Source organism: Herpailurus yagouaroundi, unplaced genomic scaffold (assembly GCF_014898765.1).
Source record: "Herpailurus yagouaroundi ecotype Mexico unplaced genomic scaffold, PumYag 190, whole genome shotgun sequence".
Classification (NCBI taxonomy): Eukaryota; Metazoa; Chordata; class Mammalia; order Carnivora; family Felidae; genus Herpailurus; species Herpailurus yagouaroundi.
Genome location: NW_024412421.1, coordinates 19,202,990 through 19,225,627, shown reverse-complemented (window position 1 = coordinate 19,225,627; position 22,638 = coordinate 19,202,990). Strand labels below are relative to the sequence as shown.

Sequence of the window (22,638 nt, the reverse complement as noted above, 5' to 3'; positions counted from 1 at the left end):
TTTTATTTTATTTTATTTTATTTTATTTTATTTTATTTTATTTTATTTTATTTTATTTTTTTGCTCCCTCTCTCCCCCTAGTTTCTCCATCTTTAAAGAAGAGACAGACTAGAGAGTCTGTGGGCCCCTGTCAGGGGAGGGAGCTCTATTCTGTTCTGGCCTCTACTTTCAGCCTGACAGTGGCCCTCTGGGTCCCTGGTCCAGGCCCACTCAGCTCATTCCTTAAGAAGTAGGCTGGTTTTCCAAATGTGGGCCCCAGGCCCCCCCTGGGGGTTACAGATACATGGGCATCAGGCCCCAAATCCACAGCTGCCCCTCAAGAAAGGAGGATGTCATGGCCTCTTATGCAAGTCTGTCTTTGGCATGGTCTGAGCTTGGGTCTGCCCCAGAGGCGATTAGATCATGTTATGGCTGGCCGCCTCCTTTATAAATCAGTTTTAGGAGCAAGGATGCAGGAGAAGCTCAGGTCAGTGTACATGGCCCAGTGTATTGCTTCTGCCACTTGCAAGGCAATTGCCCAGGCTCGTTCGGGAGGCCCCCCAACCCCTGGCCAGCTGGGCCTTGTGACAGGGGTCCTCTGTGCCCTGCAGGGGTGGTTAAACAGCAGCAGGATTCTTGCCTAGGCTGAATCTAGTCACCCATCCTCACCCCTACGTCTTTCTTTCCCAGCGGCCTTTTTCCAGGACTGCATCTCAGAGCAGGACCTTGATGAGATGAACATCGAGATCATCCGGAACACACTCTACAAGGTAGTGCCCTCATCAGAGGTGGGGGCTGGCCTGTGGGCAGGGGTGGGGCCACGGTATGGTGGGCTCCTGGTTTATGTGGGGTGCTGGGACGGGACGCAGCTGCACCAGGCTTCTATCCCGCAGGCTTAACCTTATCCGCAGGCTTAGCCACTTTCTGGCTCCCGTGATGGGCGCAGGCTGCATGGAACAGGTTCTCCATCTCGTGGCGCCTGCGGCAGGCCCTGATAAGATCAGCAAGAGTGGCTGGTGCCCCACAGCTTGGCCTGTCAGAGCTGGCTCCTGGATGGCCACTCCCCCTGCATCCAGGAGGGTCACGGGGCCGCCACCCAGGCCATAGCTTTCAGGTTTACCCCACCTAGACTGTTGCCAGCAAGGACAGGCATTTGAGCAGAGGCAACAGTGTGCTTATTATGATGGGGGGAGGGACCCAGCCAGGTGTAGCCAGGTCACCACATCCTTCTCAGGTTCCTAGGCCTAGAGCCAGTGCCACGTCACAGCATCCTTATCCCTTAACCACTTTCTGCTTCACCCCTGACTATGGCACAGGTTGGTGACCCCTGGAGACAGAGTGAGCTTGGGATTCCTGGGTCAGCACTGCCCTGGCCCAAAGAGATTAGGAGCAGGGCTGGGAGCCAAGGAAGGGGGCTGGCCAGGGACCAGTGAAGGACATTTGGGACAGACTAGGCTCTGGGCACAGTGCGGTACTGATGGGCTGCAGCCAGGAACATGGACCAGCAATAGGCAGGCCCTGAAGGGGGACTGAGTATAACCTAAGTCACGGGCCCTGCTGACCTAACCCTGAGAACATCTGGCAATCAGATCTTTACACTGAGTGTCTTCTCCTGCCTGAGTTGGAGCTAGGTGGCTGACACTCATCTGCAGCCTGAGAGGCTAGGCCTCCAGTCTCCCTCCAGGAATCTGGGCCAGAGTGCAAGGGGAGGTCTGGTAATAGGTGAGGAGCCTGCATATGTTGCAGTGGTGTGGGCAGGGGAACAGCCCATGCAGAAGCAAGCATGGAGCATGGGCCAAGTGACAGGCAGTTTGCCATGGAAGTGCAGGTTCCAGATAGACAGCTGGAGACAGGTCTGGAAAAAGAGGCAGACACAGGATGAAGTCACCGAGGGCCTGGAGTGCCAGGCCAGAGTTTGAACTGTATCCTGTGGGCAGGGTCAGCCAATAAAGGTTTGCAACAGGGCAGAGTATCATCAGAAAGCCCCCTCTGGCTACGGTGTGGAGCATGGAGTAGAGGGGAGAGACTAGAGGTAGGAAGATCGTCAACTTCTTTAATCGTCAGGATCACCCTAGGAGCTAGGTAGGCATGAATATCTGAATTGGTAAGATGAGAAAACTAAGGGCTCAAAGAAGCAGGGTGGGTTGCCTGAAACCACTTGCTATACTCTGGCAGCACTGGGATCACACCTGGCTCAGCCTGTTTGCAAAGCACGTGCTCTCATCTGCCCCGCTAACAAGGAGGCAGGCCAGGCAATCAGCCGAGAATGTGCATGCGCACATGATCTGAGTGCTCCTGCCCGCCCAACTGGCCTGCTGCCGGTTCCCTGCCCTGAGACAGGGTGAGGGGTGCGGCTGTCCCCCTAGCCTCACCCACACCCTCACCGGGCCTGACTGGTTCTAGCTGGAGTCACTGGTGAGGGCTGCCCGGACACCAGCTCCGTAAACACTGATCTGAGGCTGAGGGCGCCATGCCAAGACTGCCCGCTCGACAGGCAGTTTCCCAGCCCAGTGGCCACAGATGGGAGATTAGATGGACCCTCAGCCGCCTGGCAGGCAGGAACTGTAGGCAGCTGGTACAGCAGCCATGGACTAGCAGGCTCCAGGGGACAGGGTGGGGATGGGGAGGCAACCTTGGTACCTGAGCCTTTGAGGTCTTGCCAGTTTCTTCAACTGCCCTAACTTCCAGAAGAGTCTGAGCCCATCCCATCATCTCCTCTGAGCCTAGGGTCAGCCTTTCCAGGGATTGGTATAGCTCAGTGAAGGCTGATGGCTTCCCCACAGATTGGAACTGCAGGCACCACTGGGGCAGGCCTCGAGATTTGGGCAGGCCATGGGGAACTTAGCCTGGCCATGGGGAAGAAAGTGGCTGGGGACAGTCCTAGAGGGACTGAATTACCAGTGAGCCATGGTTGGCTTGGCAGCTGTTTCTACCACCCAAGCCCTCTGATTCCTGGGGATGTATTATGCTGGGGTCCACTCTCCCCTTCCAGGCTTCTTCCTCTCTGACCTGTTCTAGACTTTTGTTTCCTGTGACCTCAGTGGTCACCACAGGCCTTCTGAGCACAGCTTGCCCAGTGCTGCTGGCCAGGCTATGCCTGTGCTCGTGGACTCCTGGGTTTCATCTCACCTCCTCCCTTGGGGGAGCAAAGCCTATGGCCCAAGTCAGCTTGTGGTGGGTAGAAAGGTCTCTGAACCTTGGCGATCAGACCTTGGTGCTGAAAGCTTTCCAGGCCTCCTGGCCCTCAGCCCCAACTCTGAAGAATAATCTCTAGCCTGTGGAGCCAGAGTCCCTGTGACCATGCCACCAGAAGGGACTCAGGAGGATCTGAGTGAAGGGAGTTCCCCGGAGGGGCCACAAGACCATCCCCCCCTCTCTTGACACAGAGAGGTTTGGGGAAGGAAGCCTATGCCTAGCCACTTTTATGAGTGCTGGGAGGAAACGAGGGACTGGGCTGACCTGTCTTTTCCTCATGCCCAGAAGATCCAGTTTGCCTGGGCAGGAAGTGCTCGTTCCCACCACAGCCCATGTGTCCAGCCATTGCACTGCAGGGCTGACGTCTGTGCAGGCAATAACCATTCCTCAGCAGGAACTGAGCTGACATTTGCTTCCTGCTTCATGATGCCTGGGAGCTGCTTGGGGGATGGAAGGAGTTCCGTGAGGTGGGGTGCCAAGAGGGGCCAGGGCACCCAGTCCAGGCCACTTCCATGAACTCTCAGGAGTAATCTTCCTTCACTAGCCCATCAACATGTAGTTTTCTGAGGCTGAGGAGGGGAGGTTTGGGGGAAAGGCAGGCAGAGCAGCTGGGGGCAGACAGACCCCCTCTCTGAGCCTGGTCCTCTGCAGGATGAGGACATAAGGGCACGTAGGGGGCACTGCACCATGAAGCCGTCAGTAGGTCAGAAATTGCTCTATTGCTCCTGGGTGCAGTGAGGCAGCCGGCCAACTGATTAATAGTTGGAATTTGCAGATGTTTCCGAGGTTCTGACATGGGGGGCTGCCCTGGCCAATTGATGGGTGTGATGTATGCACTCACCATGCAAGGGACTGGGGAGAGAAAGAGGCAACTGTGAGGAGAAGGCTTGGCAAGTCCCCCAGCTCCCTGCCTGAGTTGAGTGAGCCCCATGCTCTGCGCAGGCCTACCTGGAGTCCTTCTACAAGTTCTGCACCCTACTGGGCGGGACCACAGCCGATGCCATGTGTCCCATCCTGGAGGTGAGTGCTTGCCCACCTTCCTGCCCACTAGTTCCTGGTAGCCTGGGCCTGGGGGAAGCTCCGCCAGCTGACTGGCTGCTGCCTCCTTCCCTCTCCCTCTCGCCTTGCCTGTGTACTGGCCTCACAGTTTGAAGCCGACCGACGAGCCTTCATCATCACCATCAACTCCTTCGGCACAGAGCTCTCCAAGGAGGACCGTGCCAAGCTCTTTCCACACTGTGGGAGACTGTACCCAGAGGGTCTCGCCCAGCTGGCTCGGGCTGATGACTATGAGCAGGTCAAGAATGTGGCCGACTACTACCCGGTGAGTGCCCTGGCCACAGGATGATGGGCGGGCATACTGGCATCTGCATCCCCACCCCACACCCAACAGTGCCCTTGTGCTCATGCTTCCCATCCCTTTTCTGGGCCAGGAGTATAAGCTGCTCTTTGAAGGTGCAGGCAGCAACCCCGGAGACAAGACCCTGGAAGACCGATTCTTCGAGCATGAGGTGAGGGGTTGCTCACCTGCGTGTCATAGGGAGGGGTTGGTGGCCCAGGCCTGACTCTGCCATCATGGCCACCTGCACACCACGCCTGCCTCTGTCTATAGGTGAAACTGAACAAGTTGGCCTTCCTGAACCAGTTCCACTTTGGTGTTTTCTACGCCTTTGTGAAGCTCAAGGAGCAAGAATGTCGCAACATCGTATGGATTGCCGAGTGCATTGCCCAGCGCCACCGCGCCAAGATTGACAACTACATCCCCATCTTCTAGCGCCCTGGCCCAAGGCTCCCCACAAGTGTGTGTGTCTGTGTGTGCTGTGACCAAGCCCACAGCTCACATGCCTGCCCTGGGGGATAGCACATTGTCCTAGTGGCTGCCGGTATTCCTGACCCTCCCTGGGATGGTTCTTGGGCCTGAAAAGGGGCTGGGCGCCTGTTCCCCCTACCAAGGTTGGACCAACTCCCCCCCCCCCCAAAAAAAGGAGGCCCCCTCAGCCCTATGTTTACAGCCACTGACACGCCTGAGAAGCATGTGGTCACTTTGTGTGCTTCCCTGAGAACCCCTGGGGCAGCGTGAGCCTCCTCTCCCTTCTGTGGGTCACCCGCAGAGCCATGGCCCAGGGGAAGGATAGAGTGTGTCCTTGGGGCATAGGGGAAATAGCTCTGCCACCCTGTCCCTCAGCTCTGCCCTCTGAGACAATAAACTGCCCTCTCTAAGCCTGGCTGTCTGTCTCCTTTGGGTGCCATCCTTGTCAAGCCACCCCCACTCCAAGCTTTCTACCTCCTTTGCTGGCCCTCTCTCTGTGCTTTCAGGTTCTGCAGGATGGGGGAAGTCACTGGAGGCTCACACAGGGCTGTGGAACTGGGTGCTGGCCCTAGCGGGCCACAGGTCTCCCTGTTTGCCTCAATGAGCCCCACTGCACCCTAGTCCAAGGGCATTACCCCCATTTCACTAGGCTGAAACCCAAACCTGTGGATAAATGACCTGCCCACAGTCAACGAACAGGAAAAGGTATGAAGCACAGAATCTTTGTCCAGAGCCTTGGCCCACGCTGACCACCAGGGGTTCCCCAGGCAGTTCCCAATCTGTCACACAGTCACAGACTGGCACTCAGACAGTCACACCCTCCAAACACAGCATCTCCCCCATTCTAGGAGAAATAAAAATGTGTCTTTATTTCAAAGGTGGCAATCAGGCAAGTAGGGTATGGAACCTCCTATGGCTAGGGGGGTTTGGGGTGGGTGGTCGGGACCCTAATTCTTGAGCCAGTCAAGAAACAGGATTTACCCTTTGAATCGCAGCACTGAGGCACTGGTGCCTTGAAAAAATCCTGAGGGTGGTCCCCACCCCACCCAGTGACTCCTTAGTTTGCAGAGGCACTGTCTGCGGGATCCTGTCAAAGGCTACAGCTAAGTCTTGCACAAAACTCCCCATCCAGTTGGGTTCTCCAAGCTACAGGGTGGAGCCTTGTGCCCAGGAGGGTCTGTGTGGGCTCATGAAGCAGAAGAAAGGCCTGGAGGTTCACTGGGAAGCCTCAGCTTCACCAGGCCTGGCCTGGGGCAATGACTGAGTGGGTAGGGCTGGGGTCCTTTAGGCCAGGCTCTAGGGCAGACTTGGGAGAGTCACAATGGCCCAGGGGAGGGCCAAGGGCTCATGGGACCTTGTCTGCTAGAGCAGCTAGGCCATCTGTGTGCACTGCTCATTGGGCTGTCATGGGGGAAGAGCCTGGATTTGGGTCTGGGTCCAGGGCTGCATCCTGGGCTGGGGTAGAGCCAGGCTGGCCAGGCCGCAGTGCTCTTGGCAGACAGTGATTGATGAAGAAGGTCTGCAGGAAGCGGCGCCGCAGGCCCTCAGGCAGGTAGTAGTGGATGAAGTACATGAGCCCCAGGCCACGGCCTGGGTAATAGCGGCGGCGTGGCTGAGCTGCCAGCAGTGCGTCGGTGATGGCATCTACAACTGGGCTGAGGTCTGGCAGCGCCAGGCGCAGCGAATGCAGGAACTGCCCATGTAAGTGCTCGATGTAGTCCTCACCGTAGGCCTGGAGCAGCTCTCGGGGCAGGCTGGCCAGCAGCAGCTGTTTACGCTGCTCCCACTGGCCCACATTCTGCACAGACTCTGAGGAAGGAGCCACAAGGTCAGGGTAGGTTCACTTAGGGAAGCCAAAGCCAGACTCAGGTCAGTCTACCTCAAAACTGATCCTTGCCTCCAGACAGAGCCAGGCCCATTCCTTAGACCTGACTCCACCCTAGATATGAACACACCCACACACCGTATCCCAAACTCGATGCCCACCTGTCTTGAAGCAGCCAGGCTGGATGATGCTGACCTTGACCCCCCAGGGCAGAAGTTCACAGCTGAATGTGTCCATGAGCAGTGCCATGGCCGCTTTGGAGGTCCCATAGGCCGCCAAGCATGGGTATGGCATGTCTCCTGGGGATGGATTGGGAGGGAGGCAGCTCAGCATGGACCAGGGGCTCCAGCAACCCTCCCTGCTCTGCAGCAGCACCTTTTCTACTCCAGTAGGGAAGGGCACTCACCTGCTGGGCTGCCCACAGTCACGATGCGACCCCTAGAACGCCGCAGCAGTGGCAACAGGCCCTTGGTTAGTTCAAGCGCACCGAAGAAATTCACCTCCATGCAGCTGCGGAATGTGGCCACTGGAGACAGCTCCACATCGGCCACTACATTGTTGTGGCCTGCATTGTTGACCAGGCCCCACAAGCCTGAGGGCACGGAGAAGGGGGACAAAGAAAGGAAGCTCAGAGTTGAGTCTGCCCAGCAGCAAACCTCCGCCCATTCACACCCACCCAAGCACACCCTCTCCTGGGGGATCTAGGCCCACTGACCTGTGCTGGTGGTGTGGGCCTTTGTGAACTCCAGTGCTCGGCTGATGTCTGCTGGCTTGGTCAGGTCCAGCTGCAGCAGCCTTAGGCGAGGGGAACAGCAGGCACGCAGCTCTAGGGCACCAGGGCCATCCAACTCCAACACGGTGGCCAGCACCGTGAAGCCCATAGCGTCTAGCTTCTTTGCCGTCTCCTTGCCAAAACCAGAGTCACAGCCTGGCCAGGGCAGGGCAGCCAGTGAACTCCCACTGTGGCCCAGTCCAGCCTGAGACAACTCTAGGATCATCAGGGTCCATACAGGATCCAAGCCTCTGGATACCCAGTCTTCAGCAGCCTTCCCTCCCATCTCTACAGGTCCATCTCTGTAGGCTTTGCCCCTCTGGCTGAGCACTAGCTCTCTTACAGCTGTCACCTCCCTGACTCCCCAGAGCTACCCCAAACATGGCTTAATGATTCCCACTTTACAGATGAGGACACTGAGACCTATGAGTGCTAAGTTGCTTCCCAAAGTCATTCAGCCAGCAGAGGGTAAGATCAGGACTCTACTGGAGGTCAGCCCGAGACCCAGTACCAGTCCTGGTGTCCTGCCTGCTTTGCTATCAGGTCTAAGCTTGCCTGTGCAGTATTACTGCTCAGCCTCGCTGCCCTTGCCCGGGCTTCTTCCTCTTACCTGGACTAGGCAGCAGCCCCCTCTTTGGTCCTGTCCCATCTTGCCCCCTTGAATCCATTCTCTTACCTCAGCAGCCAGAGGGATCTTTCCAAAACTGACAATATCACTCTGCGGCTGAAAGCCTTTCCAAGGCCCCCACAACCCTTGGGATGAAGCCCCAAGCCCTCTGCTCCCATCATCACAACCTGAGCCCCACCTCCCTTCCCCACCAGCACCCTACTATTGTTCCAGGCTCTAGGCAAGCTGGAGGCTCATACCTACCTCACCACTGACCCCCACTCTTGGAATTCCAATCAGTGGCAACAGTGGGGCATTCTCTGAGCCCCAGACCACTTGCCCCCAGGACAGGGAAGATGATGGATGGAGAAGAGAACAGACCTGCATTTGAATCTCTTCCCACACCCAACAATTGTGAGCTGAGGTCAGTTACCACTCTTGGAGACTTAATTTCCTATGTTTGGTATGTGGAGAGTGGAACCACCAGGCAGAGCCAGAGTGGGGGTCTGATAAGACCCTGCTTCCTTGATTGTTCCCATCCAGATCCTGGCTCTGAGGGTGGCAAGGGGAGGGGGAGGCCAGTGAGAGGAGGCTCTCTGGAGCCTGCCTCCCTGGTGGTCCCATTCACTTCTGGACAGGCTCTGCAGCACCCCCCCCCTCGCCCCCCCCCCCCCCCTGCTGAGGCAGAGAACAAAGCTGGGACAGGGGCTGTGAACTAGGCTTTGTGTGGCTGGGGGCCTGCAGACTAAGGCAGTCTGGGCTGGGCTGGGCTGGGCTGGGCTGACAAGTCCTTCCAGGGCAAGCCTGGCTGGCGGAGGCCAGTGAGCACATGTGTGTCCACTTGCCTAAGCTCCCTACTCTGGAGGGCCCTTCACTGGGAAACTGAGGCCTCCCAGAGCCTCAGCTCTACAGTCCCAACAGTCACCCATGCCTCGTACACCCTCTTGTTTATCTGCACACAGACACCTGTACATACACTTCCAAACTGCCTGCATATTCACACAGGGATTCACTCCCAGGAGACCCCCAGCCACCATCCATGAGCAGATGTGCACACATGGCACCCAGCCACTCAGCCCAAACTCTGACTCCACGGTTGAGCTCTGGATGTAGCCTTGGGCTGTGGTTCTCAGGGGTATTCTCAAGGAGGGGTGGGTAGCAGCTCTGGCAGGCTGAAGACACTGTTCTTAGCAGGTGAGGCAGGGCCTAGTCACTTATTTGTCTTGCAGTCAGGTAGTGAGAGAGGAAACCGCAGAGTGTTTGGACATCGGGAAGCTTGCTGGTCTACTCCTGATGCTTAGCAGGAGTGGGTTGGGTAGGACTCTTCCCCTCCCCCATTGCAGGGCTTTACAACCAGATATGGAGGAGCCCAAGCCTCAGAAGGCATCCTTCCTCTTCCCTCACTCTCCAGCTCAAGGCAAGGAGAAGTAACAGCAGCAGCATGAAGGCCTGAGGGGAGATCTCAGGAAAGACTGCCCACTGAGTCACTACTACCAGCAGATGGCCCAGATACTGTTGAGGCAACTCACAAATTAGACGGCAGGAGGGGAGCTGCCCAGTCCCTGGGAGCAGAGCTCGCAACCTAGTTCCTGCTTCAGACCAGGAGGGCCACTGTATCTTTCCTTCCTCAATCCCCTAAAACTTTACACTATACTCTGAATTCAGGTTCCACTCATCAAACCTGACCCCTGCTCTAACTCCACCCTCTTGCTGAAACCCAAAGCCCTAGTGCCACCGGTGTTCCCACCCCACCTCAACAGTCAACCTTCTTGCCTGGCATTCAAGGCCCCTTTTGAGGAAACAACCTCACATCACACCACATCTCAGCAGCCAGGCTGGTTACTGACTGTCCCCTACCCAGGCCACTCTCATTGTTGCCTCAAGCCTTTGTCCCACATCCACACTTTGATCCAAAACACCTTCCACACTTCACCTATCTTGACTCATCATCCCAGGCCCAGCTCAAGGATGGCCTCCTCTGAGAAATTCTCCCAGGTCTGTCCTTGTGATCATGCAGGGCCCCCTACTGGACCAAGACCTCTGGGAAGCCACTCTGGTGGTGAGGGCAGGGCTCTGAGAACCTGTCCAAAGCCATGGGGGTTGGCGGGGAGAGACCAGGCTGCCCCTCCCCCCACACATACAATGGAGCCAGTGCCCCCTGGCCTTTCTCTCCCTCCCCGCTTCCGGCTGGTCTCAGTGCGGGGGGGCCCCCCTCCCCCCCCTTTCTGGTGACAGATTTATTCCCTGCTCCAGACAAAGGGAACTCTGCCAGGCAACCAGAGGCACCTGAGTACAGCTCTCCACGACCTCCTTCCTGGGCACTGAAGACCAGGAGGAATGTGGCGTTGTGTGTGCTGGCTGCAGATATGGAAGGCTACCTCAGCAGTTTGGGGGTGGGTGGCACATTCTAAGAGGCAGCTGAATGCTCAGCTGCCTCTTATGGTGACCTCAAGCTTTTATGGATTCCAAGGACCCCAGCAAACGGGGCGGGGGAGGGGGAGTGGGTGCCCCAACTCCCCATCTAAGCGCCTTCCTCTGGCCCTGGGGAAGAGGAGATGAGGCGTCCCACGTGGGCATGTTGGGCAGAATCCAAGGGGTGACCATCCTCTTCAGTCCCTCAGAGCACTGCCCCCTGCCCCAAGACTGCTCTCTTGGGGAGGGGCATAGCATAAACCTCAGACTCCAGGAGGTTCCACCTTTCTCAGCCAGCAGTTGTTCCTGCGCACCTGCCCACTCCCGGCCTCATTTTCCCTCCAACACTCCACAGCGGCAGGTAGTTAACCCGGACTTAAGGAGGTGCCTTGCGCTTCCTACTTGGCTCGCTCCCGGCACCCAGGGGAAAACGACACTCCCATTCCTGTGCTGGGGGTTCCGCCTTGCCTTGGCGCGCTAGAGGGGAGCCCTCTGGGTGTCTGGTCCCGCCCTCGAGCCTGGAGTCCCCGCGCTCCGCGCACTCACCGGTGATGAGCACCGCGCGAGTGGCCACCGGCAGGCGCGGAGGGCGCGCCAGGCGGGACAACGCGATCCAGCCGGCGGCGGCCAGCACGGCGAGTGCGGCCGGCGGGGGCAGCAGGCGCTGGCACAGCCAGTCGAGCGCAGCCAGCAGCGCCAGCGCCGCCAGCAGCGGGCGGCCCAGACGCAGGTCTGCGCGCAGCAGCTGCAGCAGCGCACGGGCCGCCACGAGCAGCCAGGCGCCGCCCGACGGCCAAGGCCAGCGCTCCATGGCGGCCAGGCCGGGCTGGGCTGGGCCGGGGCGGGGCGGGGGCCGGGCTGGGGAGCAGGGAAAGGGACTTGAGGCCGGAGCGAGGGGCGCGGGGTGCAGAAGGACACCAGCCAGGGGCGGAAGGGATACTCGCTTTCTCTGTTCGCCCTCGGGCCGAGCTTATAAAGAGCCCCGGGGGCGGGGAGAGGGCGGGGCGGAGGCGGGGCAGGGGCGGGGCTTCCCTCCACTTCGCACCCCGCACCCTCCTCCGGGCAGGTGCCCCCCCCTCCCCCGCTCCGCCCCGCCCCCGCGGCCAGATCTGCTTTCTAAGAAGCCGGAACAAAGTCCCGAAGTTGCTGCTACAGAGGGAGCCGCCTTGCCGCGGACCGTGCCGGGAACCAGGCCAGTCTGTGTAGCCCTAGTGCTTTGCATCTGCTCACCCCTGCGCCCACCCCCACCCCCACGCTGCGAGAGCAGTTGAGCCGCCGCTCCCAGGTGAGCACACCCGGCTCACACTTGCTCAGGACACCTGAGGACACGCACAACTTCCCTCAGCTTCTCACACTGACAGCACCGCCGCGACCTCCGGGCCTGCCGGAACCCCGCGGGGAAACAGACCGCCCTTACCCGGCCGCAGCAGCCGCCGCGGGCACACGCGCCGCACTCCCACGCCATGCGCGGCCGCAGGTCCCACGCGCACACACACGCCCTGACGCGCGCTCACACCTAAGCTGCCGGCGGCCACAAAACCGGCTTGCTGCGGGAGCTGGAGGGAGCAAGATGACTGCCCGGGTTCTAGGGAGTCTCTGCCCCGCCTTCCCCCTTTCCTTCAGGGCCCAGTCCTGGGGATGCACCAACCCCACCTCCTCCTGCCACACAAGTGTACGTGTGTGGGAGTGCAGGTGTGTGTGCGTTTGTGTGTGTGTTGCGGGGGCTGGGGCTCACAGAAAGTGTCTAGGCTTTGCATTACCTCCAGCCCACCCTCCGACTGGTACTTCTAGGACCAGGCCAGCGGGGACACCTGGGGAGTCAGTAAGGGCAGCCTCTAGGACAAGGTAATCCCCTGCCCTACTCCCATGATTCCCCAGGTTATAAAATAAGTGCTGTGAATGTGGGTGCATTTCCCTACCTGTATGTATGAAGATCTGTGTTTGTGTGTGGCCCAGCGGCCCCCCATCCTGCCCACCCCCGTGTCTGGCACCCTGTGTTTGGTTGGCATCCATGCTAGGGCTCTGCCAGGCACTAGGAGTTGGTGCCAGCACCTGGCTCCCAGGCCCTATTCTGAGGGCAGTAGGTGCAGCCCATGGCAGAAGGAGTCCCTGCTTCCTGTGGGCCTTTGGACTTTGCCCAGTGCCTCATCTATGCCTGCACTAGGTCCTGGGAGGTCATGGATCCCCCAGCCCTGTGCCCATTCTCTATCTTAGGTGCTCAGGCTCTGTGCCAGGGCTTTGAGGCAATGCCTCTTCCAAAACCTTCTCTGCCACCCAGGCGTGGCTCCCTGGTGGGCCAGGGGGGTCTTAGGGAGGAGGCTGGGAGCCACTTAAGAGGAGAGGTTCTGGGTGGAGGACTCAATTGCCCAGAGCCACTTCTGTGCCCTCTTATAAGCACAGATGGCAGGCTAGCCCTGGCCCTAGGAGGCAGGACTTACCTGGAGAGGATGTGCCTACCTTGAGTACATGACCTTGTGTGCCTGTATTTGTGTACACTTGTGTCCATGTCCCGTGTCATGACCCTGTATGTGCGTGTGAGTACATTTGTGTGTGTTGTGTATGCTTCTGGTGACTCTCCCTCAGTCTGGGTCATCCTTTGGAAAGTCAGGGAAACATTCCTTTTCCAAAATGTGCTGACTCCTGTTGTCCCGAATCTATGGCCCAGGCTCACAGGTAGACACAGCATCCTTGGCCTGGCTTCCTGACCTGATCTGTAGACTGTGGATTCGTGGGACAACCCCTCCCCCCCACCTCTACCACACACACACACAACTCTGGCACTCTACTGAAAGTCTGGTTATGGTTTTTCAAATTAAGGGCTTCCCTTTGGAGCTGGGGAGGGGGTGTAGAGGAGGAGATGGGGCAGGGGGTCCCAGGCAGTCTTCAAGGTTAAGCCCATGCAGGTAGTACCAGCACTTGCCCAAAGAGGAATTGAAAGTAGGGGAAGTGGAAGTGGGACAGCAAGGTGAGAACAGAGACTAGAAAGCAGAATCCTACACTGTCCCAGGAAGGAAACATAAAGGATTCTGGCTCACTGGGAAGGCTATGATGAGGAGAAAGACTTGCTGAGAGAGGGTATAAGGGAATTGCCTTTGGCTGCATGGTACAGGATGGCTGGGATGGGGAGAGGTGTTTCCGGTTTATCTTCTGGGATTCTCTGCCACTTTGGACAGACCCATCAGTCTTATGTGATTTGGGTCTTTTGGAACAGAATGATCTGCCATGCTTTTATATGTGCCCATCCACCCCACCCCAATTCATCCTACTTCCAAGGCCAGGCTTCCTTCCTAGGATCTATGGTGCAGCCCCCTGCAGCCTCCTCAGCAGCTGAACCCTTACCCCTCATCAGGCGGAGACATTCTAGAAGTAGAAAGAAGGTGGTTCAGGCAGTCATGACTGGGAGGGGCTGGCCCAACCCTGTCTGAGGCCTAGTGCCAGCTTGTGCCTGCCCAAGGGGCAGAGAACCAGCTTCTGCCAGAACCAGGAGTCTGGGCTGGTAGGGGCCTCCAGGGAAGAGAAGGGAAGGGGGGCGGGGGCAGAAGGCAGGAGCCCCAGTAGATAAGGCAGGGCCTGGCAGGGGCAGAGGAATGAAGGGCAACCAGAAGTTCAGAGCCCCTGAGCCACCCCGCCCCTAAGCCCTTAGCCCATAGTCTCTCTTAGTCCTGAGTCTGATGCCTCCCTCCCCCCACCTTGGTCAGAAACCTGGTGAGCCAAACGCTTAGATTGCCCCTGGTGCTAGAGGGTCAGGGGTTGGGGAGGGGGGTGGCTGGCAGGCTAGCTCCAGTCGGCTCAAGCTGAGTCTGGCAGCTCACTGACACCATCTGCTGGCTTTTCCAGGAGGGCGCGGCTCTGAGGGTGATAGAGTGAAGGTGACTGCTGGATCTGAGGATGGGAGGAACAGAAGCTGATGCCCGGTGCCCAGCAGCAGTCACCAAGAGTTCAACCTCTGTCCCCTGACCACACTGGAGCTCCTGGAGCCAAGACTCCATTGTTACCTCTTCCTCCCTCGGCGGTGCAGCTCAGAGGCAGCAAAGTCCCAAGGAGGCCCTGCCTGGTGCACTGCTCCCTCCTGGCACTGCACCGCCATCCCCCCAGCACAAGGGCGGTGGAGCCCCTCTCCCTGCCAGTGGCCAGTACCCCCACTGGGCCCCAGACCCCATCCCTCCCCATCCTCAAAGATAACAAACTTTTATTGAGTTTCTACTGTGTGCTGGGCCCTGTGCTGTGTCCCCTGGGTGTCATAACAACCACTGGCCTCTCCCACTGGGAGCCACAATGGAGAACTTCTTCCACCTCAATCTGGTACCACTTTCCTCCAGCACTGTTCTTGTGCTGCCCTCTTCTCAGCTACATTTCTCTAAAATAGTCTACAATCACCATCTCCACTCCCTGCCTCCACTCCCCACTCTAGCTCTGCATCATCTCCCCCTCCCAACCTCGCCAAAGGTCACCAGAGAATGACATCCTAGTCCCCCAAAACCTTAAACACACATCTGCTATAGTTAACTTGGCTTCCTCGAAGCCTCTGCCCTGCTGGTCATTCGTCACTGCTCTAAGCCCTTTCTCCTTCTGGCAGCCATGAAACCACTGCTATTGGGTTTCCTCCTACCTCTCTGGCTTTCCTTCTTGGTCTCTTTCTTGAGCTACTCTTCCTTGTGGATAAACCTCTGGCTGTGGAGACCTCATGCTCAGGTTCTCCCCATCCCTGCCCCATGAGTTCAGCTTCCTACTCACATGCTAGTGACTCCCACCCTCCTTTCTGGCCAAATTCTTGCTCATGACTCCAGGCCTATGTGTCCAGCTACCCCTGGATGCCTCCCCTGAACACCTGTAGGCTCCTTACACTTGGCCTTTATCCAAAGCTGGTGTCACCATCTTCCATAGTTCTGGCAGCCACTCCTTCCCTATCTCATCCTGAGTCTTCATTCCATGCACTGGCCTCCCTAGGTTGCATACAGAGGCCTCACAATAGCCTTTTGTAGTAGATATCATCATTATTCTTTTATATTCAAGGAAATTGAGACTTCCAGACACTCAGAAAATTGTTCAAGGTCTTAAACTCAGGTACACTTGAGTTTGAATCTTAGACCAGTCCCTAGATTCAGACTCAGCCTACTTGAGTCCAAAGTCTCCGATCTTGAGAACTGTGCTAATGCAGGACCACGTTTGCCACATGTGGCCTCTTACAGTTCATTCTGAGGGCAAAGGAGAGCTGGGAATGGTCTTGAGCAAATGAGATCCCTGTCCCAATTGGCCAGGAAATAGATTTGGGGATGGGGGAAGAGTGGAGGCTGGGAGTCCTATTGCTGCATCAAGACAAGAGACAGAAGCAGAGGTCTGCTTGGGGCAAACTGGGCCCAAGATGCTCATGGACTTGCAAGGGCTAAGCCCAGAGGCAGCTGGATGCTTGTGGTCTCCAGCACATCACTCACGTGGCACGGGAGCCCAGGAGATTGCTGATTCACCTCTGCATGCCCTGGGCATGAAGTGAAATCCCCCTATTTTCAGAGGTACCCCATCTAGGCTGTGCAACTGGAAATCAGGCCCTTTGGTTATCAGGGAGGGGGAATGATGAGGCAGGGAAGCCAGTGGCATCACTTGTATTTCCAGACTGTCATGCACCCTCCTCTGAACTTCTTTTCCTTTGTCTCCAGGATTGAAGGAAGATATTTGGCGATTAGGGCCCTCGAGTTTGGGAGACACTAAGAGAATGTGCTCGGAAGGGTTTTCTGGACCAGCTCCGGAGGAAAGGTAAGCCCCACTTGAGAACATTTGCCAGGAGAGCTTGGCTGACTCCAGGTGAAACTGGCTGTCTTGGATCCTGTCTTGGATCCTTGGATCCTTCAGTGTGGCTTTGAGTTATTCATAATCCTCTGTCATATTTACTGTGTGTTTGTGTATGCCAGTCCTTGTGTTCAGTTTGCTTGTCCTTTATTTTATTTACTATGCTCACATCATCCCTGTGAAGCAGGTACTATCATTATCCCCTTCCCATACATAAGGAAACAAGCTCAGAGAGATTAAATGACATGCCATAGGTCACACAGCCATCCAAACTCTATACTCCTAACCATCCAGTCACACTGCCCTCCTGGCCTTAAGCGTAGGGGGTTGGCAATACCCAGGTGGAAGACTAACAACCTTTTTTTATTTGCTTTTGTATTAGAAACATGTCTCCCAATGGTAGAATTAAGGCAAGTTGCTAAAACTAATTCTGAAACTTGCTTCTTTACAGCTTCTATCACCCCTGATTTAGGCCCTTGTTTGTTTGTTTGTTTGTTTGTTTGTTTTTTGGCAGAACAACTGCAAAAGATCCAAAAATTAGTTGCTGTTGGCTAGCTGGTTTAATTTATTTGCATATATATAATTCAGCTCCACCCCTGGTGGCTAATACCCCCCTGGGGGAAGCTGCGGCTGTTTTCTGATTGCTGGTGGGGAGGCCTGTGTGTGTTGTTTTTTAAATAAACTGAAACCAGATGGAGGGGAGTTTTGTTCACAGCCTTGCCTACAATTTTCTCCAGCAAATTCCTTGAAAAGCCAACCACCTATGAGTGGTGCCTGTTCTCCTTGGAGATCTCTCACCGCTGGTATGCAAATGGAGAGCAGGGTTGGGATTTCTAAAAGTGAAACAAAAGGAGAGGGAACAGAAGCTCTTGGGTCAAGGGCTTTCGAGAATGCGGGGCCATCCCCTGGTGGAGCCCCAACTTTAGGTCTGCATTTAGAGTTTGTGTCCTCACTCTCCCCTTCTCCCTAGAGTTGGGGGTTGGGCTGGAGGGGTGGAGTCTTGGGCTGGGCAAGAGTCAGAATCACCCTGACCGACCACTTGGTGAAAGTATGGGTTCCAGACCGGCGCATATATTCCATTTGCTGTGCTAACCGCTGGCATGAGACCCCAACTCTCCAGATAGGCTGATTTTTGAGTCAGTGGAGGCAGTTATCTCCTGAAAGGGCCCAAGCCACTCTTGCTTCCATCCCGGGAAGACCAGTTGCTCAAGGTGGTTATTGAAATATTTTTAACCACCAGCCAGGTCTAGGACTTTTGTCATGTCCCTTGAGCACCTCGTTAAGTGATTCCTTGTTCAGAGATGTAGCACGTACACCCACTGATCACAGTGCCAGGGGTTTAGCATTTTTCTTTGGAATGTACATTGGGTATTGTCATAGTGAGGTATGACCCAGTCCCCTGGCAGGGGAGAACACTTCTTTCCCAGCTCCAAACTTCATTCCTAGCTCAGAACGCTGTTTTTTTAGATTCTGAACCCTTTCAGATAATTGTGTCAGGTTACATAAGGTTTCAAGATATGAACACTCAAAGGAAATTCCGCTGGGAACAGGCCTGAGAGGTTCCAGCACATAATTTGCTTTCAAGTATTCGAGGAAAAATTCAGGTGTCTCAGGCCTGCACATTTCTGAAATAAAGTGACAACAGCCAACAACTTTGCTCGCATATACCATTCCCCATAGAAGTGAGCGAGCAAAGAGATAGATTTCGTGATGGATGGAAATACCCCTCCCTGGGGAGCACAGGCAGGGCCGAGTGGAGGTCAGCTGCAAAGAGGAGAGCTTTGACCAGGCAGCCATAGACATTCTTACCAGCCCAAGATACCTTTCACTACCCCACCCTCCCCTGCATCTTTGGTAACACATATGGTAAATACAGGCCTTCAGTTTTCCAAGAAACATAAAATAAAAGCTGAATTACTGGCAGAGAAGCTTTAAAAGCTTTAGTTCCTAGGACTCTGTGGGCATATTTTCCACACACCATGATTTTTATTACATTTGCCTCCAAGGGACGGCCCTGCAGCGGCTCGGTTGCATAAGGTGCTGTTTCCAAACACCTTGTCCCCAAGTAGAGACACAGAATAAGTTTTATCTAGGTCCGAGAGTGTTCTGGAGGGGTGACATCGTGTTCCAAGCTGCACTGGTTATAGTCAACAGTGGGAAAGCTGCCAAAACCTTCTCACCAAGGAAGCTGAGAGAATGTTCTAAATACCGAGCAGTACTTCTTTCTTAAAGCACAAAGTAGTCATAAAAACCACTTAACAAGGAAAAATTAATGGGAGGAAAATGTCCTAAGTGTAGCAAAAAAAAAAAAAAAAAAAAAAAAAAAGGCTTTGCAAGGGATACGGAAAAAAATAGATTTACTATGTTGAAAGGATGTGGCTCTTAATACAGGAAAGTCAAGGGGCGCCTGGGTGGTGCAGTCGGTTAAGCGTCTGACTTCAGCCAGGTCACGATCTCGCGGTCCGTGACTTCGAGCCCTGCGTCGGGCTCTGGGCTGATGGCTCAGAGCCTGGAGCCTGTTTCCGATTCTGTGTCTCCCTCTCTCTCTGCCCCTCCCCTGTTCATGCTCTGTCTCTCTCTGTCCCAAAAATAAATAAACGTTGAAAAAAAAATTAAAAAAAAAATACAGGAAAGTCAATTTTTACACCAAAAATAATTCAACAAGTATCATTTACTTTACAAAAGGCTTCACAAAAGAACTCCTATAAGAAGCACTATGGTTTCCTTCCTTCCTTCCTTCCTTCCTTCCTTCCTTCCTTCCTTCCTTCCTCCTGCCTGCCTTCATCAGACATCTACTGAGTGCTTACTGTGTTCTAGACTCTGTGCTAGGGAAGCCATGGTGAGCTAGATAAACATTGTTCCTCCCCTTGTGGTCTCTCTGGCCAGCTGGAGGGACAGCACCTAATCAGATCACTACACAATCAAGAAGCCACTGATAGCAGAAGCCAGAGTCCCATGGTGCTATGGGAATAACAGCCTCTTCTATTCTGAGGGCCAGAGAAAGCTTTCCCAAAAGAAGTGATGTTCCAGGTAGCAAGAGCATCCGCGCAAAGGCCCTACTATAACAGCAAGCCTGGTCCTTCGAGGAAAGGGAGGCCATGAGGCCACAGAGGTCAACCGGAGCCAGGGGGCACAGGAGGTCTTGGAGGCTGCTGTAAGGAGGAGGTTTAGATTCTAATTTCATGGTACATGGAAATATTGCTCCCTGGGGAGCAGGGAGAGTCATGAGGATTGTAAGCAGGAAGTAAAATAATCAGTTAGGCGCTTTTTAAATTTTCTTTTCCTTTTTTTCTGACAGTCACAAGCTGTGAGGAGAATGGACTGATGGGGGTGGGGAACCCACAGTAGAGGCAGAAAGACCAGTCAGGAGGCCACTGAGCTTGCCAGGGCAAGAAATGCTGGTGGCCATGGGGACAAGCCAAGTGGAATGGGCCAACTCATCCAAGTGTCCATTGGAAAGGGTACTGTGACCCAGACAAAGTGAATCCAGAGAACAAGAGCCGTGGCTGACCACATCCCACCCAGGCTAGTTTCACAATTAAAATTTAATTTCATTAGTTGATAAAATGGGTAGCATCATTTCCTGGTGGAAAGACAAGGTCGAGATTATATGTATCAATGTCCACTACCAACTTGTGTGCTTTAGGAGTCTGAGCACATTTTCAGCCCTCATCATCCTCATGTAGTAGTTATTGTTACCCTCATTTCACAAAGGAGCAAATTGAGAGCCATAGAGGTTGAGAAATTTGCTCAACTGGTGACTGGCAGAGCTGGGATTGAAAGCTGGCAACTAGTGATCTGCCCTGGGACAAGTGGCAAGTGTCAGGGAGCCCATGCATACAACGGGTCTAATTAAGGCTGGGGTGCTGGTTCAGCATAGGGTGAGGTGAACTGCTTTTTCCCCACTCCAGAGGTCTCTTCTGGCAACGGTTCTAGGAGTCATGTAAACCAGTTTGGAATCCCCACACACATGTGTGCAAGCCCTTAAAATCACAGTGGGGCCTCTTCTCCCCCTGGCCTGGGCTCTTCCACCCTGGGCAGACCTGCCTTGCGGGTCAGGGGCACCCGCTCTGGGCAGGAACAAGTCCTGCCTGAGGGGGTGACTTCTGTCCCAGAAAAATGTGCCTCACGTTTCATAGAAGTTGGCCAAAGGGGGCAAGAGGAGCTGGAACAACACTCCAAGTAAAGGGAACCCTGTGGGAAAAGCCTGGGGGTGGCAGCAAATGCTGTGGGTTCCTGGAGCTGCATAATCCTCAGAGAGGGCAGGGATGAGGAGGTGGATACGAGCCTGCCAACCAGGTCCTTGGAAGCCATGCTTTGGTGTTTAAGTTCATCCCAAAGGCAAAAGGGAGCCCTGGAAGTGTCTTACACAGGCAACTGATAAGATGGTGTTTTCATGTTGAGAAAATTTCTCTGCCATGTGCTGGCCCTGGGAGCAGGCAACATGTTGCCTTCTTTACTAGGTGATGCCCTAGGCAGTGTCAGGTTCTGGACTGGGGACCACACTATGTTGACAGACTCAGGAAGAACATGATCAAACTACCTGTGCTTTTAAAAAGCAGATTTGGCCAGAGGGAGTCCTTTTCTCAGACAGCCTGACCTGGAATCACTCGGACAGACATTGAGGGAATCTGAGCTGTCACCTGGATTTTTGTTTCAGTTAAAACCAGCTTTAATTTGTTTAATGTATGTATGTTTAACCCTACTTGAAACCCACTATATTAGTTTCCTGTTGCTGCAATAACCTATTACCACAACACACATTAAAAGCAACATGAATTTTTAATCTTCTATTTCTAGAAGTTTGAAATGGGTCTCAAGGGGCTAAAGTCAAGGAGTCAGCAGGCTGGTTTCTTCTGGAGGTTCTATGGAAAAATCAGTTTCCTTGCCTTTTGTATCTTCTGGAGGACTCCTGCATTCCTCAGCTCATGGCTTCTTCCTCCACCTTCAAAGCCAGTAGTGCAGTGTTGTCATATCTCTTTGACCTCTGCTTTCATCATCATGTCACCTTCTTCCATTCTGACCCTTTGGCCTTCCTCTTATAAAGGCCCTGTGATTACACTGAGCCTATCTTGATAATCCAGGATAATCTCCCTCATTTCTGTTTTTAAAAAATTAATTTATTTATTTTGAGAGAGAGAGAAAGGGAGAGAGAGGGAGGGAGGGAGAGAGCCAGTGGGGGGAGGGGCAGAGAGACAGGGAGAGAGAGAATCCCAAGCAGGCTTTGTGCTGAGAGTGCAGAACTGGACATGGGGCTCGATCCCATGAACCATGAAATCATGACCTCTGCTGAAATTAAGAGTCAGACGCTTAATGGACTGAGACACCCAGGTGCCCTAATCACTCCCATTTCAAGCTCCTTATTTTGATCAAAGTCCCTTTTGCTTTGTAAGGTAACATACTCATAGGTTTCAGAGATTAGGATGTGGACATCTTTGAAAAGCCATTGTTCAGACTACCACACACTTTAACCAAATAAAGAGAAAGGGGATGCCTGGCTGGCTTAGTCAGTAGAGTGTGCAACTCTTGATCTCGGCGTCACAAATTTGAGCCCCATGTTGGGTGTAGAGATTACTTAAAAATAAAATCTTTAAAAAAAATAAGGAGAAAGAGTGATAAACCTGGAAACTGGGAGAAGAATGGACTAGAAGTAGGCAGGCAGATGTTAGACAGGAGGTTGGGGCAGAATCAGCAAGGAAGATGCTGGTGGTCTGGGCTGGAGTAGAGTGGGAAGAATGGACACCGGCCATGTTTCAGAGGGAGGATGGCTTGGTCTTGGGGACTGTCTGGGTTAAATGGGCAAGGACCAGGAGACTGAGTAGATAGTGGTGCCCTTGGAAGGGTCTGAGGGGGAAGAACAGATTTGTGGCAAAGACAAAGAGGGCATACAGGGATGTGTTGCATCTAGATACCCATGAGACATCTAGGAGAGGTGACTGGGAACCAGGTGGACCCAAAGTCTAGATGGCTGTGACTCTCAGGTCCCTCCTCTCCCTGTGGGCATATATGGGCTTATCCTCCACATTGATTTCTAGGTCATCATCTCTGTTGGACCCGAAAGTTCTCCAATTCCAGGTAAGAGTCATCTTGATTGACATCTTAACAAGAGAAGTTATCTTGCATTTCTGAGGCCAGAGTACAGAGATATTTATTCCACAATAAGTTTGAGTTTATCAGGACTGGAAACAAGAATTTATATGGTAGACAGATTCAATCACTTGCACAAGGACTCACAACTGGCCTGTGGCAGAGTA

At 54.5% G+C, this 22,638-nt stretch overlaps 2 protein-coding genes across 2 annotated transcripts in view; one reads left to right on the top strand and one right to left on the bottom strand.

Moving 5' to 3' along the window:
• Positions 1 to 5,401, top strand: part of ATP6V0D1 (ATPase H+ transporting V0 subunit d1) — a 39,303-nt gene extending 33,902 nt beyond the window's left edge. The window contains exons 4-8 of the mRNA XM_040498364.1: positions 670 to 749; positions 4,117 to 4,194; positions 4,322 to 4,498; positions 4,608 to 4,685; positions 4,787 to 5,401. Of these exons, the coding sequence (XP_040354298.1) occupies positions 670 to 749; positions 4,117 to 4,194; positions 4,322 to 4,498; positions 4,608 to 4,685; positions 4,787 to 4,948 (575 nt within the window). The 3' untranslated portion in view covers positions 4,949 to 5,401. The remainder of the gene's footprint in view (positions 1 to 669; positions 750 to 4,116; positions 4,195 to 4,321; positions 4,499 to 4,607; positions 4,686 to 4,786) is intronic.
• A 425-nt stretch (positions 5,402 to 5,826) lies between these two features.
• Positions 5,827 to 11,551, bottom strand: HSD11B2 (hydroxysteroid 11-beta dehydrogenase 2). The gene is made up of 5 exons (XM_040498363.1): positions 11,147 to 11,551; positions 7,525 to 7,737; positions 7,216 to 7,401; positions 6,971 to 7,108; positions 5,827 to 6,793 (listed from the first exon to the last, which is right to left on the bottom strand). Exons 1-5 carry the CDS (start codon positions 11,409 to 11,411, stop codon positions 6,378 to 6,380), a joined length of 1,218 nt encoding a protein of 405 aa, XP_040354297.1. The 5' UTR covers positions 11,412 to 11,551; the 3' UTR covers positions 5,827 to 6,377.
• Positions 11,552 to 22,638: the final 11,087 nt, after the last annotated feature.

Coding starts and splice junctions, on each gene's coding strand:
- HSD11B2 (XM_040498363.1), bottom strand. CDS start 11,411: ATGGAGCGCTGGCCTTGGCCGTCGGGCGGCGCCTGGCTGCTCGTGGCG. Junction 7,109..7,215: donor GACTGTGGGCAGCCCAGCAG/GTGAGTGCCCTT, acceptor ATCCATCCCCAG/GAGACATGCCATACCCATGC. Junction 6,794..6,970: donor GCCTGGCTGCTTCAAGACAG/GTGGGCATCGAG, acceptor CTCCTTCCTCAG/AGTCTGTGCAGAATGTGGGC.